The sequence below is a fragment of the Ruditapes philippinarum genome, unplaced genomic scaffold (assembly GCF_026571515.1).
Source record: "Ruditapes philippinarum isolate M1 unplaced genomic scaffold, ASM2657151v2 ctg116_1_1_1_1, whole genome shotgun sequence".
Classification (NCBI taxonomy): Eukaryota; Metazoa; Mollusca; class Bivalvia; order Venerida; family Veneridae; genus Ruditapes; species Ruditapes philippinarum.
Window position 1 is genome coordinate 228961 of NW_026862606.1, and position 21261 is coordinate 250221.

The window sequence follows — 21261 nt, forward strand, 5'->3', positions numbered from 1 at the left end:
GTCTGCACTGTTGCATAGGTTGAGCTAGCAGGCTAATGGTTAAGTTAATTATAAGTTTATGGTAGAAACTAGAAATGTGTCATCATGCCACGGATGCCCCCGCATGCAGCCAAAATTTCAGATGGTGCATTTATTATTTTTTTCATTTTAAGTTCAAAGCCCTTAAAACTTTTCAATGTAAAAATAAACCATTTTCATACAATGTTCAAGGCACTGAAATTATTCAGTCTTAACCTTTTAAAAATAGCATATTGCATATTTGTAGCCAAAATAATGGCTAAATATATGAGTACTGAAACTGAAAGTTCAAAATTTTTCCAACATTCAGGAAAGATAAGTTTGTCTAAAATCATTGAACCACGATCAAATTCAAACTTAAACTGCTCATTCCCAAGATGTATCTATATTATTTTCAAAGTGACAGGGACATAACTCTACCAAAAAATCATCAAACCATGACCAAATTCCAACTTGACCTGCCCATTCCTTTGACATATCCATATATCAAATTTAAGTTGAATATGTAACACTGTTGGGTAGATAATGAACAGAAACTGAAAATTTCATATTTTCAAAGTAAAAGGGGCATAACTCTGCCCAAAATCATCGAACCATGACCAAATTCTAACTTGACCTGTATTTTCTCATGACAAATCAATATGTCAAGTTTGAGTTGAATGTGTTGTACCGTTAGGGAGATAATGAACGGAAACTGAAATTTCATATTATTTTCAAAGTAAAAGGGGCATAACTCCGCCAAAAATCTTCTAACCATGACCAAATTTAAACTTGACCTGTATTTTCTCATGACATATCCATATGTCAAATTTGAGTTGAATGTGTGCAACCGTTCTTAAGATAATGAATGGAAACTGATAATGACGGAATGACAGAATGGCGGAAGGACGTAAGGATGGAAGGACAAAATGTTGGAACAGGGTAACACTATATGCCCCAGCCATTACATGGTGGGGGCATAATAAAAGACAAAGACGGAAGTTGCTGAACAAATGTATTAAATCACTACATAAAGATGAACACTGAGAATAATGAAACCTTCTACATGTCAGCTACTGTCATCTGCCTATATACACTCAATAATGTGAAATTGGTATCAAACATTTAACATGGCACCAAATATTCACTCAACACTTTTGATATACTAACATTGGCTCAATGAATTTTGTTTTCATAATTTGTCCAATAATTCATCATGTGCTTAAAGCACTAGCCATATGATATTGTAAAGTTTTGAACACAATTCACCAAGTCTAAGCCAAGTCCAGTTGATCTGCCTAATTTTTTTCAGGATTTAGTTTCCATAGCTTCTGGCTTTGCTTCTTCTGCCTTCTGCAAAATTTTACAATGAAAATTAGTTTATCTTGTACAAATGCACTTTACCTATAAATGACATAAAATTCATGAAAATTGCTTAACTTATTGAATATATTAAAATAAGGTTAATTTCTAAAGAGTTTGTTTGAACAATAATGGTGCAAATCCGCGCAGTCTGATCAGGATCCATGGTGTTCGCTATCAGTTTCTCTACTTGTAATAGGGTTTGTAATTGAACAGCATAGATCCTGATCAGACTGCATGGATGCGCATGTTCGTCTGGATCCATGCTGGTCACAAACGCACTATGTTGGTTTTGTCATGGCGCGGCTCAAATAAATGTTTAGTAACAAGTGGACTAAAAGTCTGCAACAGTGAATTACTTTCACCTGTTTGGCTGAGACAACCATTAATAATTACAAGAGCGATCAGTAATCACATGTGTCGGCTCATGATGGCCAATTTCATGTTGGGACAAATTTTGTGACCGACGGACAGACAGAAGGACAGTGCACAACAAGACTTGGTACTGATCATTCCTGTCAAGTTTGGATAAAATTGCACCAGTAGTTTATGAGGAGTTGTCCGGACAAGCTTTTGCGTATCTGGCAACACACAGAAAACAAGAGCCCCGTTTGAGCCGGGTGATGCTCCCCGAATAGGTTTTCAGAGTTATGTCCCTGGAAAAAGATCAAAGTGCAATAATTCCAGAATTAGGAAAGGCAGAGTTACTGTTCTTTGCACTGCACTTCAAATCACTGTAATCGATCATCTTACAAAGTTTCTTGTTGATATCTCTTATGGTTTCTGAGTTATGTTCCAGACAACTTCAAAAAGTGAAAATAAACAAATGGCAATAACTCCAGAATTAAACAAGGCAGAGTTATGATTCTCGTGCACTGCAAATCTACCCATTGAGATACATCTACCTACAAAGTTTCATGTTGATATCTCTTATAGTTTTATAGCTATGTCCAGTACAAGATTTTTCTAAAAGGGGAGATAATTCAAAAATGAGGCTTAACAGAGTTATGGTTTTTTTGCACTGCACTTCTACTCAATGAGATCTATCTACCTACAATGTTTCATCTTGATATCTCTTATAATTTTAGAGTTATGTTCAGGACAAAGTTCAGTGTTAAAATTAACAAAGGGCAAGAACTCCAAAATTAGGACAAAAAGAGTTATTGTTCTTATGCACTGCACATCTACCCATTGAGATCTATTCACCTACAAAGTTTCATGTTGATATCTCTTATAGTTTTAGAGTTATGGCCCTGACAAGATTTTTCTATAAGGGGAGATAATTCAACAAGAGGGCCATGATGGCCCTCAGGTCGCTCACCTGTATATAGGCCCCCCCCCCACCCCCGGGCCAATTTTTACCCAAGGGCTTTTATTTGTTTATTTGAACAGACTTGGTAGACACCCATAAGAAGATGTTTCATGCTAAACATCTAAGTTCTAGCTCATTGGCTTTTTTAAAAGAAGATTTTTTAAGTTTTTACTATACACATATAGTTAAAAACAATGACACCCCTGGGGCAGGGCCAGTTTTGACCCCCGGGCGTTTATTTTAACAAACTTTGTAGATATTTACTTAAAGATGTTTCATGCTTAATATCTAAACTCTAGCTATTTGGGTTTTTCCAAAGAAGATTTTTAAGTTCTTGCTATACACATAAGGAAAATCAATGATCCCCCCGGGCGGGGCCAGTTTTGACCCCAGGGCTTTTATTTGAACATACTTGGTAGACACCCATTAGAACATGTTTCATGCTAAATATCTTAGCTCTAGCTCTTTGAGTTCTTTAAAAGAAGATTTTTTATGTTTTTACTATATGCATATAGGGAAAATCAATGACCCCCTGGGGCGGGGCCAATTTTGACCCCAGGGCTTTTATTTGAACAAACTTGGTAGACACTCATTAGAAGATGTTTCATGCTAAATATCTTAGCTCTAGCTCTTTGGGTTCTTTAAAAGAAGATTTTTTAAGTTTTTACTATATGCATATAGGGAAAATCAATGACCCCCTGGGGCGGGGTCAATTTTGACCCAAGGGCTTTTATTTGAACAAACTTGGTAGACATTCACTAGAAGATGTTTCATGCCCAATATCATAGCTCTAGCTCTTTGGGTTCTTTAAAAGAAGATTTTTCAAGTTTTACAATATGCATATAGTTAAAAACAATGACACCCCTGGGGCAGGGCCAGTTTTGGCCCCAGGGCGTTTATTTTAACAAACTTTGTAGATATTTACTAATAGATGTTTCATGCTTAATATCTAAACTCTAGCTTTTTGGGTTTTTCCAAAGAAGATTTTTAAGTTCTTGCTATACACATATAAGGAAAATCAATGATCCCCCCGGGCGGGGCCAGTTTTGACCCCAGGGCTTTTATTTGAACATACTTGGTAGACACCCATTAGAACATGTTTCATGCTAAATATCTTAGCTCTAGCTCTTTGAGTTCTTTAAAAGAAGATTTTTTAAGTTTTTACTATATGCATATAGGGAAAATCAATGACCCCCTGGGGCGGGGCCAATTTTGACCCCAGGGCTTTTATTTGAACAAACTTGGTAGACACTCATAAGAAGATGTTTCATGCTAAATATCTTAGCTCTAGCTCTTTGGGTTCTTTAAAAGAAGATTTTTTAAATTTTTACTATATGCATATAGGGAAAATCAATGACCCCCTGGGGCAGGGTCAATTTTGACCCAAGGGCTTTTATTTGAACAAACTTGGTAGACATTCACTAGAAGATGTTTCATGCCAAATATCTAAGCTCTAGCTCTTATGGTTCTTTAAAAGAAGATTTTTTAAGTTTTTACTATATGCATATAGGGAAAATCAATGACCCTCGGGGCAGGGCCAATTTTGACCCCAGGGCTTTAATTTGAACAAACTTGGTAGACACTCACTAGAAGATGTTTCATGCTTAATATTTTAGCTCTAGCTCTTTGGGTTCTTTAAAAGAAGATTTTTTAAGTTTTTACTATATGCATATAGGGAAAATCAATGACCCCCTGGGGCGGGGCCAATTTTGACCCCAGGGCTTTTATTTGAACAAACTTGGTAGACATTCACTAGAAGATGTTTCATGCCAAATATCCAAGCTCTAGCCCTTACGGTTCTTTAAAAAGATTTTTTAAGTTTTTACTATATGCATATAGGGAAAATCAATGACCCCCAGGGGCGGGGCCAATTTTGACCCCAGGGCTTTTATTTGAACAAACTTGGTAGACACTCACTAGAAGATGTTTCATGCCCAATATCTTAGCTCTAGCTCTTTGGGTTCTTTTAAAGAAGATTTTTCAAGTTTTTACAATATGCATATAGGGAAAATCAATGACCCCCTGGGGCAGAGCCAATTTTGACCCCAGGGCTTTTATTTGAACAAACTTGGTAGACATTCACTAGAAGATGTTTCATGCCAAATATCTTAGCTCTAGCTCTTACGGTTCATTAAAAAAAGATTTTTTAAGTTTTTACTATATGCATATAGGGAAAATCAATGACCCCCAGGGGCGGGGCCAATTTTGACCCCAGGGCTTTTATTTGAACAAACTTGGTAGACACTCACTAGAAGATGTTTCATGCCAAATATCTAAGCTCTAGCTCTTATGGTTTTTTAAAAGAAGATATTTAAAGTTTTTTCTTTTGGTTGCCATGGCAACCAGAGTTCTGCATGGAATTAAATTCTTTGAACAATTTTTAAAGGTGACCACCAAAGGAACATTCCTGTGAAGTTTGGATGAAATTGGCTTAGTGGTTTATGAGGAGATGTCATTTAAAGCAAAAGTTTACGGACGGACGGACGACGGACGGACGGACGGACGCCGGACGAAAAGCGATCACAAAAGCTCACCCTGTCACTTTGTGACAGGTGAGCTAAAAATGAGGCTTAACAGAGTTATGGTTCTTTTGCACTGCACTTCTACTCAATAAGATCTATCTACCTACAATGTTTCATCTTGATATCTCTTATAGTTTTAGAGTTATGTTCCGGACAAAGTTCAAAGTATTGAAATTAACAAAGGGCAATAACTCCAAAATTAGGACAAAAAGAGTTATTGTTCTTATGCACTGCACATCAACCCACTGAGATCTATTCACCTACAAAGTTTCATGTTGATATCTCTTATAGTTTTAGAGTTATGCCCCTGACAAGATTTTTCTATAAGGGGAGATAATACAAAAATGAGGCTTAACAGAGTTATGGTTCTTTTGCACTGCACTTCTACTCAATGAGATCTATCTACCTTCATTGTTTCATTTTGATATCTCTTATAGTTTTAGAGTTATGTTCCGGACAAAGTTCAAAGTGTTGAAATTAACAAAGGGCAATAACTCCAAAATTAGGACAAAAAGAGTTATTGTTCTTATGCACTGCACATCTACCCATTGAGATCTATTCACCTACAAAGTTTCATGTTTATATCTCTTATAGTTTTAGAGTCATGCCCCGGACAAGATTTTTCTTTAAGGGGAGATAATTCAAAAACCGGGCAAAATAGAGTTATGGTTCTTTGACACTGCACTCCCCTCAATGCCCTCTACCACTGTATGAAGTTTAAACAAATTATCTCGAAGGGTTTTCAAGTTATGCTCTGGACAAGAAAACGGACAGACAGACGGACGGACAGACTGACAAGGCGCCCCTATACTGACTATATGCTCCCCCGAAATTTTTCGGGGAGCATAAAAAACACCTTTTTATCAAAGGGCCATAACTCTGCCAAAAATCATTCAACCAGAAAACCTGTGCAATATGCGCAGGGACCTGAGCTACAGATCAATCCTGTCAAGTTTCATTGAAATTGCATTAGTGGTATAACAGAAGTAGTCCGGACAAACTTTAAAATTAAAAATTATTTAAGGGCCATAACTCTGACAAAATTCATTGAACCGGAAAATGCTGACAATATGCACACCTAGACTTGGTACTGATCATTCCTGTAAAGTTTGGATGAAATTGCACCAGTAGTTTATGAGGAGTAGTCCGGACAAGTTTTGTGATGGACAGACGGACAGACAGACAGACAGACAGATGACGGAAAAGTGATCCCTAATGTTGCCACTACTCTGTATAGGTGACACAAAAATCTCATATCAGCTTTAAATGGATCTAAAGGGTAGTGTGCTTGTCTGGATAGTAAACAAGAGCTAGTACCTTGTCTGATGTACCATTTACTTTAGCATCACCATCTCCAGCTTCTTGTTTTGGCTTCTTGGCACTTTCATCTTCTGCCTCCTCCGATTTTCTCTATTACACCAATATAGTTGTTAAATATATGTTACATACAATATAGCATTTATTCCATGAAGGTTCAATGTTTATCTAAACTACAACCTTAATATATCAGTCTATGCCAAAGTCAAATTTTTTTTCAGGCCACAAGGAACGAGACACTTAGGTTTTTTTCCGGCCCGGATGATATTTTTCCGGCCCAGACATTTCAAGCATTGTTTTATAATAACTCGGTTGAATGTAAAAATGATTGTCTTTCTTTAAATTAGTGAGACCATCAATATAGAAACATAAGAACATGCTGACCAATTGAAATAACTTAAGCACTAGGATTTTCAAAGGAGGAGTCCTTGGACTCCCAAGCACAGAAAAGTAGGAGCACAGAGCACGTTGAATATGTTAAGCCATCTTTGCTGCACTTATGCAGTTGACGAATATGATGTTTATTAGCAGAGTAAGCTAGGGGTTTGAGAGTCGGAGTTTGAACAGAGAAAAAGCTTATTATTCAGGAAAATGGTAGTTGGTATGTCCCAAATGGAATACACTGTACCATAAAAGTGATTGAAAAGATTTGAAATATAATTTCAACAAGAGGGCCATGATGGCCCTGAGGTCGCTCACCTGTATATCGGCCCCACCAACCCCCCTAAACGTTGCAGGGCCAATTTAACCCAAGGGCTTTTATTTGCACAAACTTGGTAGACACCCATAAGAAGATGTTTCATGCTAAACATCTAAGCTCTAGCTCATTGGGCTTTTTAAAAGAAGATTTTTTTAAAGTTTTTACTATACACAAATAGTTCAAAACAATGACACCCCTGGGGCCGGGCCAGTTTTGACCCCAGGGCTTTTATTTGAACAAACTTTGTAGACACTTACTAGAAGATGTTTCATGCTTAATATCTAAACTCTAGCTATTTGGGTTTTTCCAAAGATTTTAAGTTTTTGCTATACACATATAAAGAAAATCAATGACCCCCGGGGCGGGGCCAATTTTGACCCCTGGTCTTTTACTTGAACAAACTTGGTAGACACCTATTAGAACATGTTTCATGCTAAATATCTTAGCCATAGCTCTTTGAGTTCTTTAAAAGAAGATTTTTTAAGTTTTTACTATATGCATATAGGGAAAATCAATGACCCCCCAGGGCGGGGCCAATTTTGACCCCAGGGCTTTTATTTGGACAAACTTGGTAGACACCCATTAGAACATGTTTCATGCTAAATATCTTAGCTCTAGCTCTTTGGGTTCTTTAAAAGAAGATTTTTTAATTTTTTACTATATGCATATAGGGAAAATCAATGACCCCCCAGGGCGGGGCCAATTTTGACCCCAGGGCTTTTATTTGAACAAACTTGGTAGACACTCACTAGAAGATGTTTCATGCCAAATATCTAAGCTCTAGCTTTTATGGTTTTTTAAAAGAAGATATTTAAAGTTTTTTCTTTCGGTTGCCATGGCAACCAGAGTTCTGCATGGAATTAAATTCTTTGAACAATTTTAAAAGTGACCACCAAAGGAACATTCCAGTGAAGTTTGGATGAAATTAGCTTAGTGGTTTATGAGGAGATGTCATTTAAAGTAAAAGTTTACGGACGGACGCCGGACAGACGCCGGACGAAAAGCGATCACAAAAGCTCACCCTGTCACTTTGTGACAGGTGAGCTAAAAACCCTACATCATCAAACCATTATGCTGTTTTCTTCCAGATTCACACCACACCCCCCCCCCCTCCCATAAGAAAATATTCATTGTATGTGACAAACACATACTGGTAAATACCTCCATCTCAACTAATGTGAACAATATCTTTAGTAATTTTAATTCTTAAACTACATTTAAGTGTTATTACACACATTTTAACAAAACAAAGTTTCCTTTTTGTTTAATACGATTTTTAAAAAGTGGCATCGCGAAAATATGTGACAATTGAAAATTTGTCTGTTTCCTGCAGAAACATTCACAATTCTACTTGTTGTTGATTTTGATTATATTAGATTAAATATTTTTTGATTATTTTAAGATTGTTACTAATCGGCTATTTCAACAGGCATCATAAAACAAAATTTTCAAATCTGTAATTTACGGCAAAATTTACCGTTGTTGATGAAACTTTTTGAAGACAGAGAGGTATTTAGGTCTATTTGACAGGTACAAAATAGATCTAAGGTTGGTCAATATCTTCTTTAATTAATTCTTTGCGTCACCGGGAACTTGTTATCAATCAGGTCATTGATATTTTTAACTTTTTGAAATTTTATTCGGACACGAGGACTGACGGAAAGGAATTTTTCTCGGACCGCATGATTTTTATTCAGCCAGGACCGAGGACCGACGGACTTTCGCACAGACTGATATATCAGGAAAGTTTTCATACTTTATTGTATTTATTAAGGTACTTTATTGACTAAATATTATCGAACAGCCTTTCGGCGAAAACCTCACTAACAGTAAAACTTACTTTTCACAGTTTTTATTGAAAAGAATTGATATAAACACTTAATAATAAACTAACAATTGTACCTTTAAATATTAAGTTAGAACAAATGGTAATAACAAAGAAATAATTACATAAAATAGTAATACCAAAATACTACAATCACCTTTCTTTTTATTAGATGGCTTATATCGGAAGCTTTAACATCGTCCTTGGGGGGAGCTGGTGCACTTTCTGCTGGTGCCGAACTTGAACACAAACCTCCCTACAATACAATATTATTAATAGCCGTGCCATGACAAAACCAACATAAAAGGTTTGCAACCAGCATAGTTCCAGACCAGCCTGCGCATCCACGCAGTCTGATCAAGATCCATGTTGTTTGCTTACAAACCCTATTACAAGTAGAGAAACTGATAGCATGGCTCCTGATCAGACTGCGCTAGTAATACACTCTTTACTGGACTGCTAAATTTTACAGTTCAATAAAAATAGCAGACTTCTAACTTTCCATTTTCAGCACTTTTTACCTTAAATTTACTTTATTTTTTTTTTTTGTAGAAATGAAGTAAGTAAAATGTTTACTTGTGTATTTTTTATTTTTGGTTGGGTTTTTTAAGTTATGTCAACACAGCTTTACTAACCTCGGAGTGCATTATTTGAGACACATGTCGGCACCTGATCAGAACCATCAACATTTGGTAAACTAGTTGAATAGCTTTCCATATGAAAGAATCAGAAGCCTTGGTGAAATTAAAGTCCTAAGCAGTTTAGGGCAAGTTGTTTGAATTTGAAGACATTTACCATTCATCCATGGACACAATCATTTTGGACCTCCTAGTCATTCCAAAAACCACAGTACTAAAACCAATGTAATGACTAGGGCAGGGATGCTTATATATTTACAATTTCAATAATTTACAGTTTATACATGTTAAAAAAAGTTATATTACCAAAGCCTCCTTGGCAAGATTTTTAAGATCGTCCATATTCTTTTTCTCATCTTCAACATCATCAACCTTGGCTTTAATGTCTGGGAGTAGTTCTTTTAGTTCGGAAATTTCTTTTACAGCCTTGTATATTGGACTATCAAAGTCCTTGGTTTGTTTTTCCTCTTCAGTGGCCTGATTTAATAAAAAAAATATTTTAATACAAAACTTTAGTCAGTTGTCATTCATAAAGAAAATCAAGAGTGTAAATCCAGTATTGTGTAAAAATAATTTTTGATAAAAAGAGCATTTGGAAATAATTAATATTCTTCTTTCTTTATTTCCTTTTTATCAGAAAATTTCTAACATTACTTTCTAGTTTAAATAGATAAAATACAAGTTCTGCAAGTTTACATTTGATCAGTTAAAATATTTAAGTTCCAGATGTCTTTTTTTTCCTATACCTTTTCTAAGACTTTATCAAGATTTGTTATTCTTTCTTCTATAACTTTGATAGCTGCCTGGTAACTGTCAGTTGATTCTTTAAACTGTTTATTAAAACAATATGCTAACCCTAGTTGGTAATGTCTGTTGCCTCAGTTAAGGAAAAAAGAATTTATTTTACATTAAAATTTAAATTTAAAACTTTTCCAAAAGCAATGCCACTGAATTTAAGAATTAAGATAATTTAAAATGATACTTTCTCATTTCGTATGAAAAATGTCAATTATCAACAGGAGCTTGAATGAGGTGCAAATATCTAAAAATGTAAAATTTGAAGTTTTTACACAGAAATATTTGATAACAAGAGCATCAAATATACAGAGCAAAGTATGCCCAAATAAAAAATTTGTTTCAATTATCAAAAATAATCTTCCAATTAGAGAAGACACCAATTTATTGCATGTATTCAAATTAAAAGTGCAGTTTTGTGTTTATCATCATTACTTTAGTTCTTATCAATAATAATTTATTGACTGATTTTCAACATCATACACAATTCTGTCAAAATTCAGGTTAGAGTTATGGGCCTTGCATAGTGACCTCCAATTATGCTCTTTAGTGTATTAAGGTTCAACCATGTCCTTCAGTAGTTTAGGAGATACCAATATACACAAACTTTGTGTGATGTTAGGAAGTGTTTCAAATATGATTTCCAGCCCAATTATATATTTATGGAAAGGATACGTTTCTGCTAGTAATCTGTTATCAGGCTCTAACAATTCTTTCTGTAATTCTAAACATTTGTTCAGATCTTTTGTTGCTTCTTCATATTGCTCTGTAATAAAATAAATGTAAATAATGTAACGATCAGGCCCATCATTTTACGTCCGAAAATAAACCCGTATCCGGAAACTACTCAAGTACTAAAGTAATTAACTGTACTTCATGACATCAACTTTTAATCATCAAAACATACACTACATGTACAGATAACTTCATCCTTTTAATATTTACGATGGTTATATTACTTAAAATAACTTATTTTCTACGTTGTAGCCGTTTTAATGTTCAATTAGCCACACGCTGCCAATTTAAACATGGCAGCTGGCACTGGCTAAATTTCTGCCCGCGCGAGATTGGCAGTGACGTCATCGAAGACGATGACGATACTGCCAAGCTAGGCACCCTAGCCAAGCTAGCCACCCAGCGTCCCAGACTATAAATAGCAGCCCGAATCTGCCAAAATTGTCAGTACCTTGGTAGATAGCCACCAGACCACACCTATACTATATTGAATATGGATGTATCTCCAGCCACCAGAAAGGTATAGAATACTTTGTGCCAGTAATAGTTCATATAGAAGCTTTATATTAAATCATCTAGTTTGGCAGTTTGGCATTATTTACCATTTATGATAGATCCTGACTGAAGACCAAGTTTCCATAGCCATAATCCCATATTTTATAGTGATACCCATATACCAGGGTAGAACACCACTGTATTTTGAAGTTACCATTTTAGATACCCCATCAACCCTATAGCATTTCATGGTAATTCCTACCATAGAATTTGTAACAGACCACAGGCAAGACGTGACACCGTATTTGTCAAGCCTTTCATTACATCTTATATTATACATTATTCTAGACGTAACAGCAGAATATTCCTGACCTAAGACGAGGAGCCCAAGCCAGAGCCATCCACAGAAGATACTATATACCAATTTTATTGTTTGTGAAATGTATATTTAATAAATAGTTGTGTTAATCTTATTTCAGGTGTCCGTATCTTTTAGTCCTTGTGTCCCTATTTTCCCTTATCCATTTACGTGTGTTTGAGAAGAACCCACGTGTCGATATTGAAGTGTGTCCGGGCTAGCAGACCCCGGGTACGTTTCAACATACTATTAAATTAATAAAAAACATTTTCTTAAAATAAAATAATTATAAATCAATAACAAAGAGGTAGAGAAATCATCCAGTTGTACAAAAATATTAATGGTTTAACCAATGTGATTTCTAATTTAGTGCAATAATACACAATAACACTGAGTATTTTCAGCTATGTTATGTTTCACCCTTTTTATCAATCAAATTTGAGTAAATGTTTTATAATTCTTTATCAAATTCTAACAAATGAAAGATTACCCGTCTCTAAACTAACTTCCCCAAGTTTAAGATGAGATTCTGCTGCTCGGAGTTTTGCCTCTTTAGAATCATCTCTGAAACCAAATATTACAGATTGCAGACAAAATATTAAAGTAATTCAGTCAACTTCAAAATCAAACTTGTAATTTAGACCAAATTTAAAGCAAGAAATTGTCATTCCTAATCAGTTTCAGTGCATTTTAACATTATTACTCTCCACTATATTAGTCTATTCTCAATATATTTCATATTGCGGAAAAGTAAATGAATTAATTTCTCAATATGAATTTTGTTTAGCAACAGTAGAATATCTAATGATGGGTAAAGTGGAAACTACTCATTATTGTAATGCTGTAAAAATCTTAATAATATTGAATTTTCATTAAAGTTATAATAAGCAACAAGAAATGCCCAATAATATAAAATATAATAACTATATAAATGATCTTACTTTGTGTATATAAGTTTAGCAAGCTCTAACATTTCCCAGGCAAGCTGTAAATTTGATACATCATCTGCATTTTCCTGGAACAAAAAGAGTGCATTATTTGTGAATAATAAAAACTTGAAGGGTGTTTTTCTTATCTCCATTAAAATTTTCCTTACAGATAGCTCTCAAAAAATTGGTACCGCTTCAATGACTTAAGTAATAAAAACTAAATAGTGAAAATAGTTTTCATTTACAGTAACCTTTTATTAAAACTTTCTCCATTCTATATTTGAATGCAAGTTTTCAATGAAGTACAAATTATTTAAACTTCCAGTTTAGGATCTTAAAATGTTAAGTGTAAAGAACATTATGAAATTTAAGAAGAAGACGTGTCTGCAGACAGCAACATCACTTTTCTCATTGCTTGATATTAAATTCAAGCAACATAGGAAAGAGGCATAAATCTGAAAAACATGCTTAGCAGATTGAGTCAACAAATATTTCATTTAATCAACTTACACCATCCTGTGAGCCATCTTGTGATGCAGTTTCCTCGCCTTCCTCACCTGTAGCCTCACCTTCAGCCTCTGTGCCCTCGCCCTCTGTGCCCTCCCCTTCTTCCTCGGTACCTTCACCCTCTTCTTCATCACCCTCCTCTGCACTTCCTTCTTCCTCCTCTACAAACATAAAAATATTAAGCATATCTGAAATAATTTGTTCATATCTTTTAATCTTCTATCTGTCCATAATGCAACCCAGTCAAGACACCTGTAAAGAACACTTCATGTTTAAAAAACTCAACAAAACAAGAGGGGCATGATGGCCCTGAGGTCGCTCACATGTTTATAGCCCCACCCCCCACACACCCATAAGAAGATGTTTCATGCTAAACATCTAAGCTCTAGCTCATTGGTCTTTTAAAAGAAGATTTTTTTAAGTTTTTACTTTACCCATATAGTTAAAAACAATGACACCCCTGGGGCGGGGCCAGTTTTGACCCCCAGGCTTTTATTTGAACAAACTTTGTAGACACTTACTAGAAGATGTTTCATGCTTAATATCTAAACTCTAGCTATTTGGGTTTTTTCAAAGAAGATTTTAAGTTTTTGCTATACACATAGAAGGAAAATCAATGACCCCCGGGGCAGGGCCAATTTTGACCCCAGGGCTTTTATTTGAACAAACTTGGTAGACACCTATTAGAACATGTTTGATGCTAAATATCTTAGCTCTAGCTCTTTGAGTTCTTTAAAAGAAGATTTTTTAAGATTTTACTATATGCATATAGGGAAAATCAATGACCCCCTGGGACGGGGCCAATTTTGACCCCAGGGCTTTTATTTGAACAAACTTGGTAGACACCCACAAGAAGATGTTTCATGCTAAACATCTAAGCTCTAGCTCATTGGGCTTTTTAAAGAAGATTTTTTTTTAAGTTTTTACTATATACATATAGTTAAAAACATTGACACCCCTGGGGCGGGGCCAGTTTTGACCCCAGGGCTTTTATTTGAACAAACTTTGTAGACAATTACTAGAAGATGTTTCATGCTTAATATCTAAACTCTAGCTATTTGGGTTTTTTCAAAGAAGATTTTAAGTTTTTGCTATACACATAAGGAAAATCAATGACCCCCGGGGCGGGGCCAATTTTGACCCCAGGGCTTTTATTTGAAAAAACTTGGTAAACACCTATTAGAACATGTTTGATGCTAAATATCTTAGCTCTAGCTCTTTGAGTTCTTTAAAAGAAGATTTTTTAAGATTTTACTATATGCATATAGGGAAAATCAATGACCCCCTGGGGCGGGGCCAATTTTGACCCCAGGGCTTTTATTTGAACAAACTTGGTAGACACTCATTAGGACATGTTTCATGCTAAATATCTAAGCTCTAGCTCTTTGGGATCTTTAAAAGAAGATTTTTTAAGTTTTTACTATATGCATATAGGGAAAATCAATGACCCCCTGGGGCCGGGCCAATTTTGACCCCAGGGCTTTTATTTGAACAAACTTGGTAGACACTCACTAGAAGATAATTCATGCCAAACATCTAAGCCCTAGCTCTTAGGATTTTTTAAAAGAAGATATTTAAAGTTTTTTCTTTCGGTTGCCATGGCAACCAGAGTTCTGCATGGAATTAAATTCTTAGAACATTTTTAAAGGTGACCACCAAAGGAACACTCCTGTGAAGTTTGGATGAAATTGGCCTTGTGGTTTATGAGGAGATGTCATTTAAAGTAAAAGTTTACGGACGCCGGACTGCCGGACGCCGGACGAAAAGCGATCACAAAAGCTCACCCTGACAGGTGAGCTAAAAAGTAGTGAAACAAGTAAAAGATCAAAATGAATTAACAACTGCAATTATACTTGCTTATTCTATTGTAGTTATAATGCAAAAATTGTTTTATTTTTATTTTAAAATCAGATGGTTTCTTAAATAAACTAAAAACATCTTTTGTTTAAACTTATGTAATGGTAAATTATTTTATATTACATAATGAGAAAGATTATGAAATCTCAGCAAGCATGATTTATTTATAAATTATTCAGAAAAGTAATAGTGGGCACTGGAAATCTAACTTGAAATGTGTCCATAGGACACGGGTGTCCCCACACTCCACCGATTTGTCAATCTTATGTTCTTAGGTCAATTTTTTTTTTTTGGCTACATGTGCCAAAGTTGAAAACTAAAAATCTTTTATTAAGTAAAGGGCAAATACTACAAATACTGAATAAATCCCAATGTGCATAAGTACACATGCTGACCAACATTCTTGTAAACCTTCAGGCCTACAGGTCAAATACTTTTTGAGTTACGTGCGACACAAGTTGAAAATTGCAAATTTTTACTAAGTCAAGGGCAAAAACTCTAAAAATACTACATATATCCACATGAAAATACCCAGGTGCACAACTTCACATGCTGATCAACATTTCCTGTAAGGTTTCATGACTCTAGGTGACAGGTCAATAATTACTTTTTGAGCTACATGCCACACAAAAAGAGGACGGACGGTCGAACAAGGGTAAATCTAAATCCCCCCCCCCCACTATAGTGGGGGCACAAAAATAAAGTACAATATATTAATATAGTTATAAACTTGTAAATCTGTGTTTTTATGGTTATCCAATAAAACAAATTCATGCATAAGATATCACCGGGGAGGAAGTGTTACACGAAAGATGGAGTTCTTATGATAACTTGTTCAGGAGTTCTTGTGATAACTGTCACGGAGTTCGTCGGAAAACATCTGTATATACTACAAAAACACTCGTTAAAAATGTTTATTTTCATCGTTCAAAAATGTGTTTTAGGTGCTAAATTAAACTTTAATGATTAAGCTCGTCTTACATCTTGTATTATGTGTCAAAGCCTAATTCATAGGCCATTTTTCATCGCCTCTTGTTATAAATTTGATAGTTTTGAGTAAAATTTCCAAATTATTTGCCAATTCACAAGTTTTGACCGGTTTATTTCTGGTCTTCATCCTTGAAATACATAATTACCTAATTATAATGCAAAATTGCAAACATAATTACACCGGCTAACAGATTTATACCCGATTTTTCAAATGTCCCGGAGTTCTTGTGATAACTCTGAAGATGTTCTTATGATAACTTTTGTTACTGCCAGTGTGTTTCATGGGCTTTATCAAGGCACGTTTTGGCGTTTATTATCATTCAACAAGATTGTAAATAATTATGAAATGCAGTACAATCATCCTTTGCACAAAAATGTGGATAAAATGTTGGTATTAAGTGTCTGCAAAGGATAAATAGGTGATAGGCTATCATCTACAGTAAAAATTGAACCAGCAGTCACTGACATTCAGCAGTATAATAGCTTAAACCAAAAACAAAAATGTCTCAAAACGTACACGTTGCTCTCAGTTTCACATGTTTTAAGCAAACACCTTTCTTAAGCAGACAATATATAGGCATGCTTCCATTACCTAAGGGCTAAGTAATTTATATCATTTTATACCATAATAAATAAGTATATAACCAGGATAATTTCCACAACTATGTCTTAAAAAAGTATGATACATGATACAAGAGGGCCATGATGGCCCTGAGGTCGCTCACCTGTATATAGGCAAATTTTTACCCAAGGGCTTTTGTTTATTTGAACAGACTTGGTAGACACCCATAAGAAGATGTTTAATGCTAAACATCTAAGTTCTAGCTCATTGGGTTTTTTAAAAGAAGATTTTTAAAGTTTTTACTATACACATAGTTAAAAACAATGACACCCCTGGGGCAGGGCCAGTTTTGACCCCCGGGCTTTTATTTGAACAATCTTTGTAGATATTTACTTAAAGATGTTTCATGCTTAATATCTCAACTCTAGCTATTTGGGTTTTTTCAAAGAAGATTTTTAAGTTTTTGCTATACACATATAAGGAAAATCAATGATCCCCCCGGGCGGGGCCAGTTTTGACCCCAGGGCTTTTATTTGAACATACTTGGTAGACACCCATTTGAACATGTTTCATGCTAAATATCTTAGCTCTAGCTCTTTGAGTTCTTTAAAAGAAGATTTTTTTAAGTTTTTGGGGCGGGCCAATTTTGACCCCAGGGCTTTTATTTGAACAGACTTGGTAGACACTCATTAGAAGATATTTCATGCTAAATATCTTAGCTCTAGCTCTTTGGGTTCTTTAAAAGAAGATTTTTTAAGTTTTTACTATATGCATATAGGGAAAATCTATGACCCCCTGGGGCGGGGTCAATTTTGACCCCAGGGCTTTTATTTGAACAAACTTGGTAGACATTCACTAGAAGACGTTTCATGCCAAATATCTAAGCTCTAGCTCTTATGGTTCTTTAAAAGAAGATTTTTTATGTTTTTACTATATGCATATAGGGAAAATCAATGACCCCCCGGGGCGGGGCCAATTTTGACCCCAGGGCTTTAATTTGAACAAACTTGGTAGACACTCACTAGAAGATGTTTCATGCTTAATATCTTAGCTCTAGCTCTTTGGGTTCTTTAAAAGAAGATTTTTTAAGTTTTTACTATATGCATATAGGGAAAATCAATGACCCCCTGGGGCGGGGCCAATTTTGACCCCAGGGCTTTTATTTGAACAAACTTGGTAGACATTCACTAGAAGATGTTTCATGCCAAATATCTAAGCTCTAGCTCTTACGGTTCTTTAAAAGAAGATTTTTTAAGTTTTTACTATATGCATATAGGGAAAATCAATGACCCCGGGGCAGGGCCAATTTTGACCCCAGTGCTTTTATTTGAACAAACTTGGTAGACACTCACTAGAAGATGTTTCATGCCAAATATCTTAGCTCTAGCTCTTTGGGTTCTTTAAAAGAAGATTTTTTAAGTTTTTACTATATGCATATAGGGAAAATCAATGACCCCCTGGGGCGGGGCCAATTTTGACCCCAGGGCTTTTATTTGAACAAACTTGGTAGACACTCACTAGAAGATGTTTCATGCCAAATATCTAAGCTCTAGCTCTTAGGGTTGTTTAAAAGAAGATATTTAAAGATTTTTCTTTCGGTTGCCATGGCAACCAGAGTTCTGCATGGAATTAAATTCTTTGAACAATTTTTAAAGGTGACCACAAAAGGAACATTCCTGTAAAGTTTGGATGAAATTGGCTCAGTGGTTTATGAGGAGATGTCATTTAAAGCAAAAGTTTACGGACGGATGACGGACGGACGGACGCCAGACGAAAAGCGATCAAAAAAGCTCACCCTGTCTGTGTGTGTGTGACAGGTGAGCTAAAAAACTCAACTGCGGTTGGCTCTAACTACCGATCTCTCGAACAAATTTGAACTGTCCCTCCAGGTTCGAGCGAACTAAGTTTGACTATATATATTACAGCAAAAGTAGCAGAGTGTCCTCCACTATGATTACAAAGCAAAAATACTCATCAAACATCGACAGAAAAATATACATGAAAATACCATATTTTAGTATTTCAAAGCGCCCTTTATCACGTACATAAATACCCTAATGGTTTCATAGCAGTTCCCGGCCCCAAATCGCACTTTTTAACAAATAAAATAAAAATCTGTCTACCGAAGAGTGCAAACTTTGACAGGACAAAGTTAGGTACCTGTCAAGCATAACCATGTTTATTTTACATTTTAATTGAATAAAGACCTGAGATGTAACACCTTTGCTCACATTTATTCAAAATTTCATAGCAGTTTTTCGGCCCTTTTTTATTTTGAATATAATTTAGTACCAATAAGCAATGTTAAGCTGGGTTTTTCAAATAGATATAACTTCCCAGACTTTTCCGTGTTGTCTGCAAATATATTGTTTAAAAGTAGTGATTTACCTTGAATGGGATTTCAGTTATTGTGCATGGGCATTCAAACTAGAATTCCCCAGGTGTTGCTTGTAAGTGTCGCAAGTTCTCTAATGTAACTTAAAACAACAGACAAAACTTTGAAACATATTAATCGCTGTACTATTATAACTGCTGTATTACATAGAAAACAAATTTTTCTCTGATTGATGCAGTAACAAAGATGTTTAACTGAGAAAAAGCAGACTGTATGCCTGCATGAAAATGATAAAGGACCAGAAAACTGCTAGGAGCCGGAAACTGCTAGGAAACAAGTACATAAATCCTTTTTCCAGTCTACGAAATCTGCATCAAAAAAAAAAAAAAATACTATGAAAAAGAAACGGGGTAGGAAATAATCTCTCGAACTAAAATTCACTCAAAACCAACTTTATATATCCTATTTTTTTGCGCAAAGGATGAGCGTACTTACATTTCATAATGATTTTCAATCTCATTGAATAAGAAAAAACACTAAAACGTGCCGTGATTTAGCGCAAGAAACACACTGGCAATAACAAAAGTTATCATAAGAACTCTGTGACATCTTCAGAGTTATCACAAGAACTCCGGGACATTTGAAAAATCGGGTATAAATCTGTTAGCCGGTGTAATTATGTTTGCAATTTTGCGTTATAATTAGGTAATTATGTATAGCAAGGATGAAGACCAGTAATAAACAGGTCAATACTTGTGAATTGGCAAATAATTTGGAAATTTTATTGAAAACTACCAGATTTATAACAAGAGGCGATTAAAAATGGCCTGTGAATTAGTTTTTGACACATAATACAAGATGTAAGACAAGCTTAATTATTAAAGTTTAATTTAGCACCTTAAAACTCATTTTTGAAACATGAAAATAACCCTTTTTAACGAGTTTTTTGTAGTATATACAGATGTTTTCCGACGAACTTCGTGACAGTTATCACAAGAACTCCTGAACAAGTTATCATAAGAACTCCATCCTTCGTGTAACACTTTCTTCCCCGTGATATTGTGATCTAAACACAACAATATAACCATTTCAAAATTATACTGCTGCAAAACTGAACTTAAAACATTGTTATTGTTAGTATAAACAGTAAAACCTAAAATAAATCTGAAATTAGCTGAAAGTGTATCACATATGCAGTGCAAGCATGTTATGAGCTAAAATATAAACAGGATTAGAATTCCATTCATTATCTAATAATTAACAAATTTGATTCCATTGAGCACAAATTCAAATATAACTAATTACAATAAAAGTGTCATTTATCAACAAACTAAAGTCACAAATTAAATTTTTGACAGTATCTTTCGATTAATTTGCCAGAACTTTAAAGATAAAGAATGGAAACATATAACAATGTTTGGTGATTTTTGTAACAACTCTTTAACCTTTCTTTCCATCTTTCATTTCAACATCTTTAGGTTTTTCATCTTCGGTCTTTGGTTTATCTTTGGTCTTTTCTTCAGATTTATCTGAAATGTCATCTTTCAAATCAGTTTTCTTATCAGTTTTGTCTGTCTCCTCCTTTACATCTTTATCATCTTTTTTCTCAGGTTCTGCTTTGGCATCTTTTTCAGGTTTGTCTTCTTTCTGAGTTTTATCTTCAGCTTCAGTATCCATGGCAACTTCCATCGTTTCAGACTCAGTTTTCTTGGTTTCATCAGTCTCCTTTTTTTTCTCAGCTTCTATTAATTCCCTTTCTTTCTTTTCTGCTTCTTTTTCTCCCATAGCATCATAAACTTCCTTTCTTAACTTCTCTCGTTCAGGGGCTTATTGGCAGAAAAAGTTTTGGTAAATTTAACTTCAGACTAGCTCCATTAGTTAAAATACAATAGCATTCTTTACATTTTTAATTTAAACTTAGACCGTAATTAAAATAGGTGGAAAAAATTGACTATGTAAGTATGAAACAACTAAGCCTTGACCATTAAAAAACCTTCTTGAATTATTTTACTAAAAAAGTGCAAA

General features: G+C 34.9%; 1 protein-coding gene across 1 annotated transcript in view; it reads right to left on the bottom strand.

Moving 5' to 3' along the window:
* Window positions 1–999: 999 nt before the first annotated feature.
* The window catches only part of LOC132719553 (histone-binding protein N1/N2-like), a 43561-nt gene continuing 23299 nt past the window's right edge, over window positions 1000–21261 (bottom strand). The window contains exons 5-14 of the mRNA XM_060703332.1: window positions 20682–21062; window positions 13496–13653; window positions 12998–13071; window positions 12547–12620; window positions 11144–11234; window positions 10420–10543; window positions 9980–10150; window positions 9193–9291; window positions 6511–6603; window positions 1000–1350 (exon numbers count right to left, since the gene is read on the bottom strand). Coding sequence (XP_060559315.1) covers window positions 1306–1350; window positions 6511–6603; window positions 9193–9291; window positions 9980–10150; window positions 10420–10543; window positions 11144–11234; window positions 12547–12620; window positions 12998–13071; window positions 13496–13653; window positions 20682–21062 — 1310 coding nt within the window. The 3' untranslated portion in view covers window positions 1000–1305. The remainder of the gene's footprint in view (window positions 1351–6510; window positions 6604–9192; window positions 9292–9979; window positions 10151–10419; window positions 10544–11143; window positions 11235–12546; window positions 12621–12997; window positions 13072–13495; window positions 13654–20681; window positions 21063–21261) is intronic.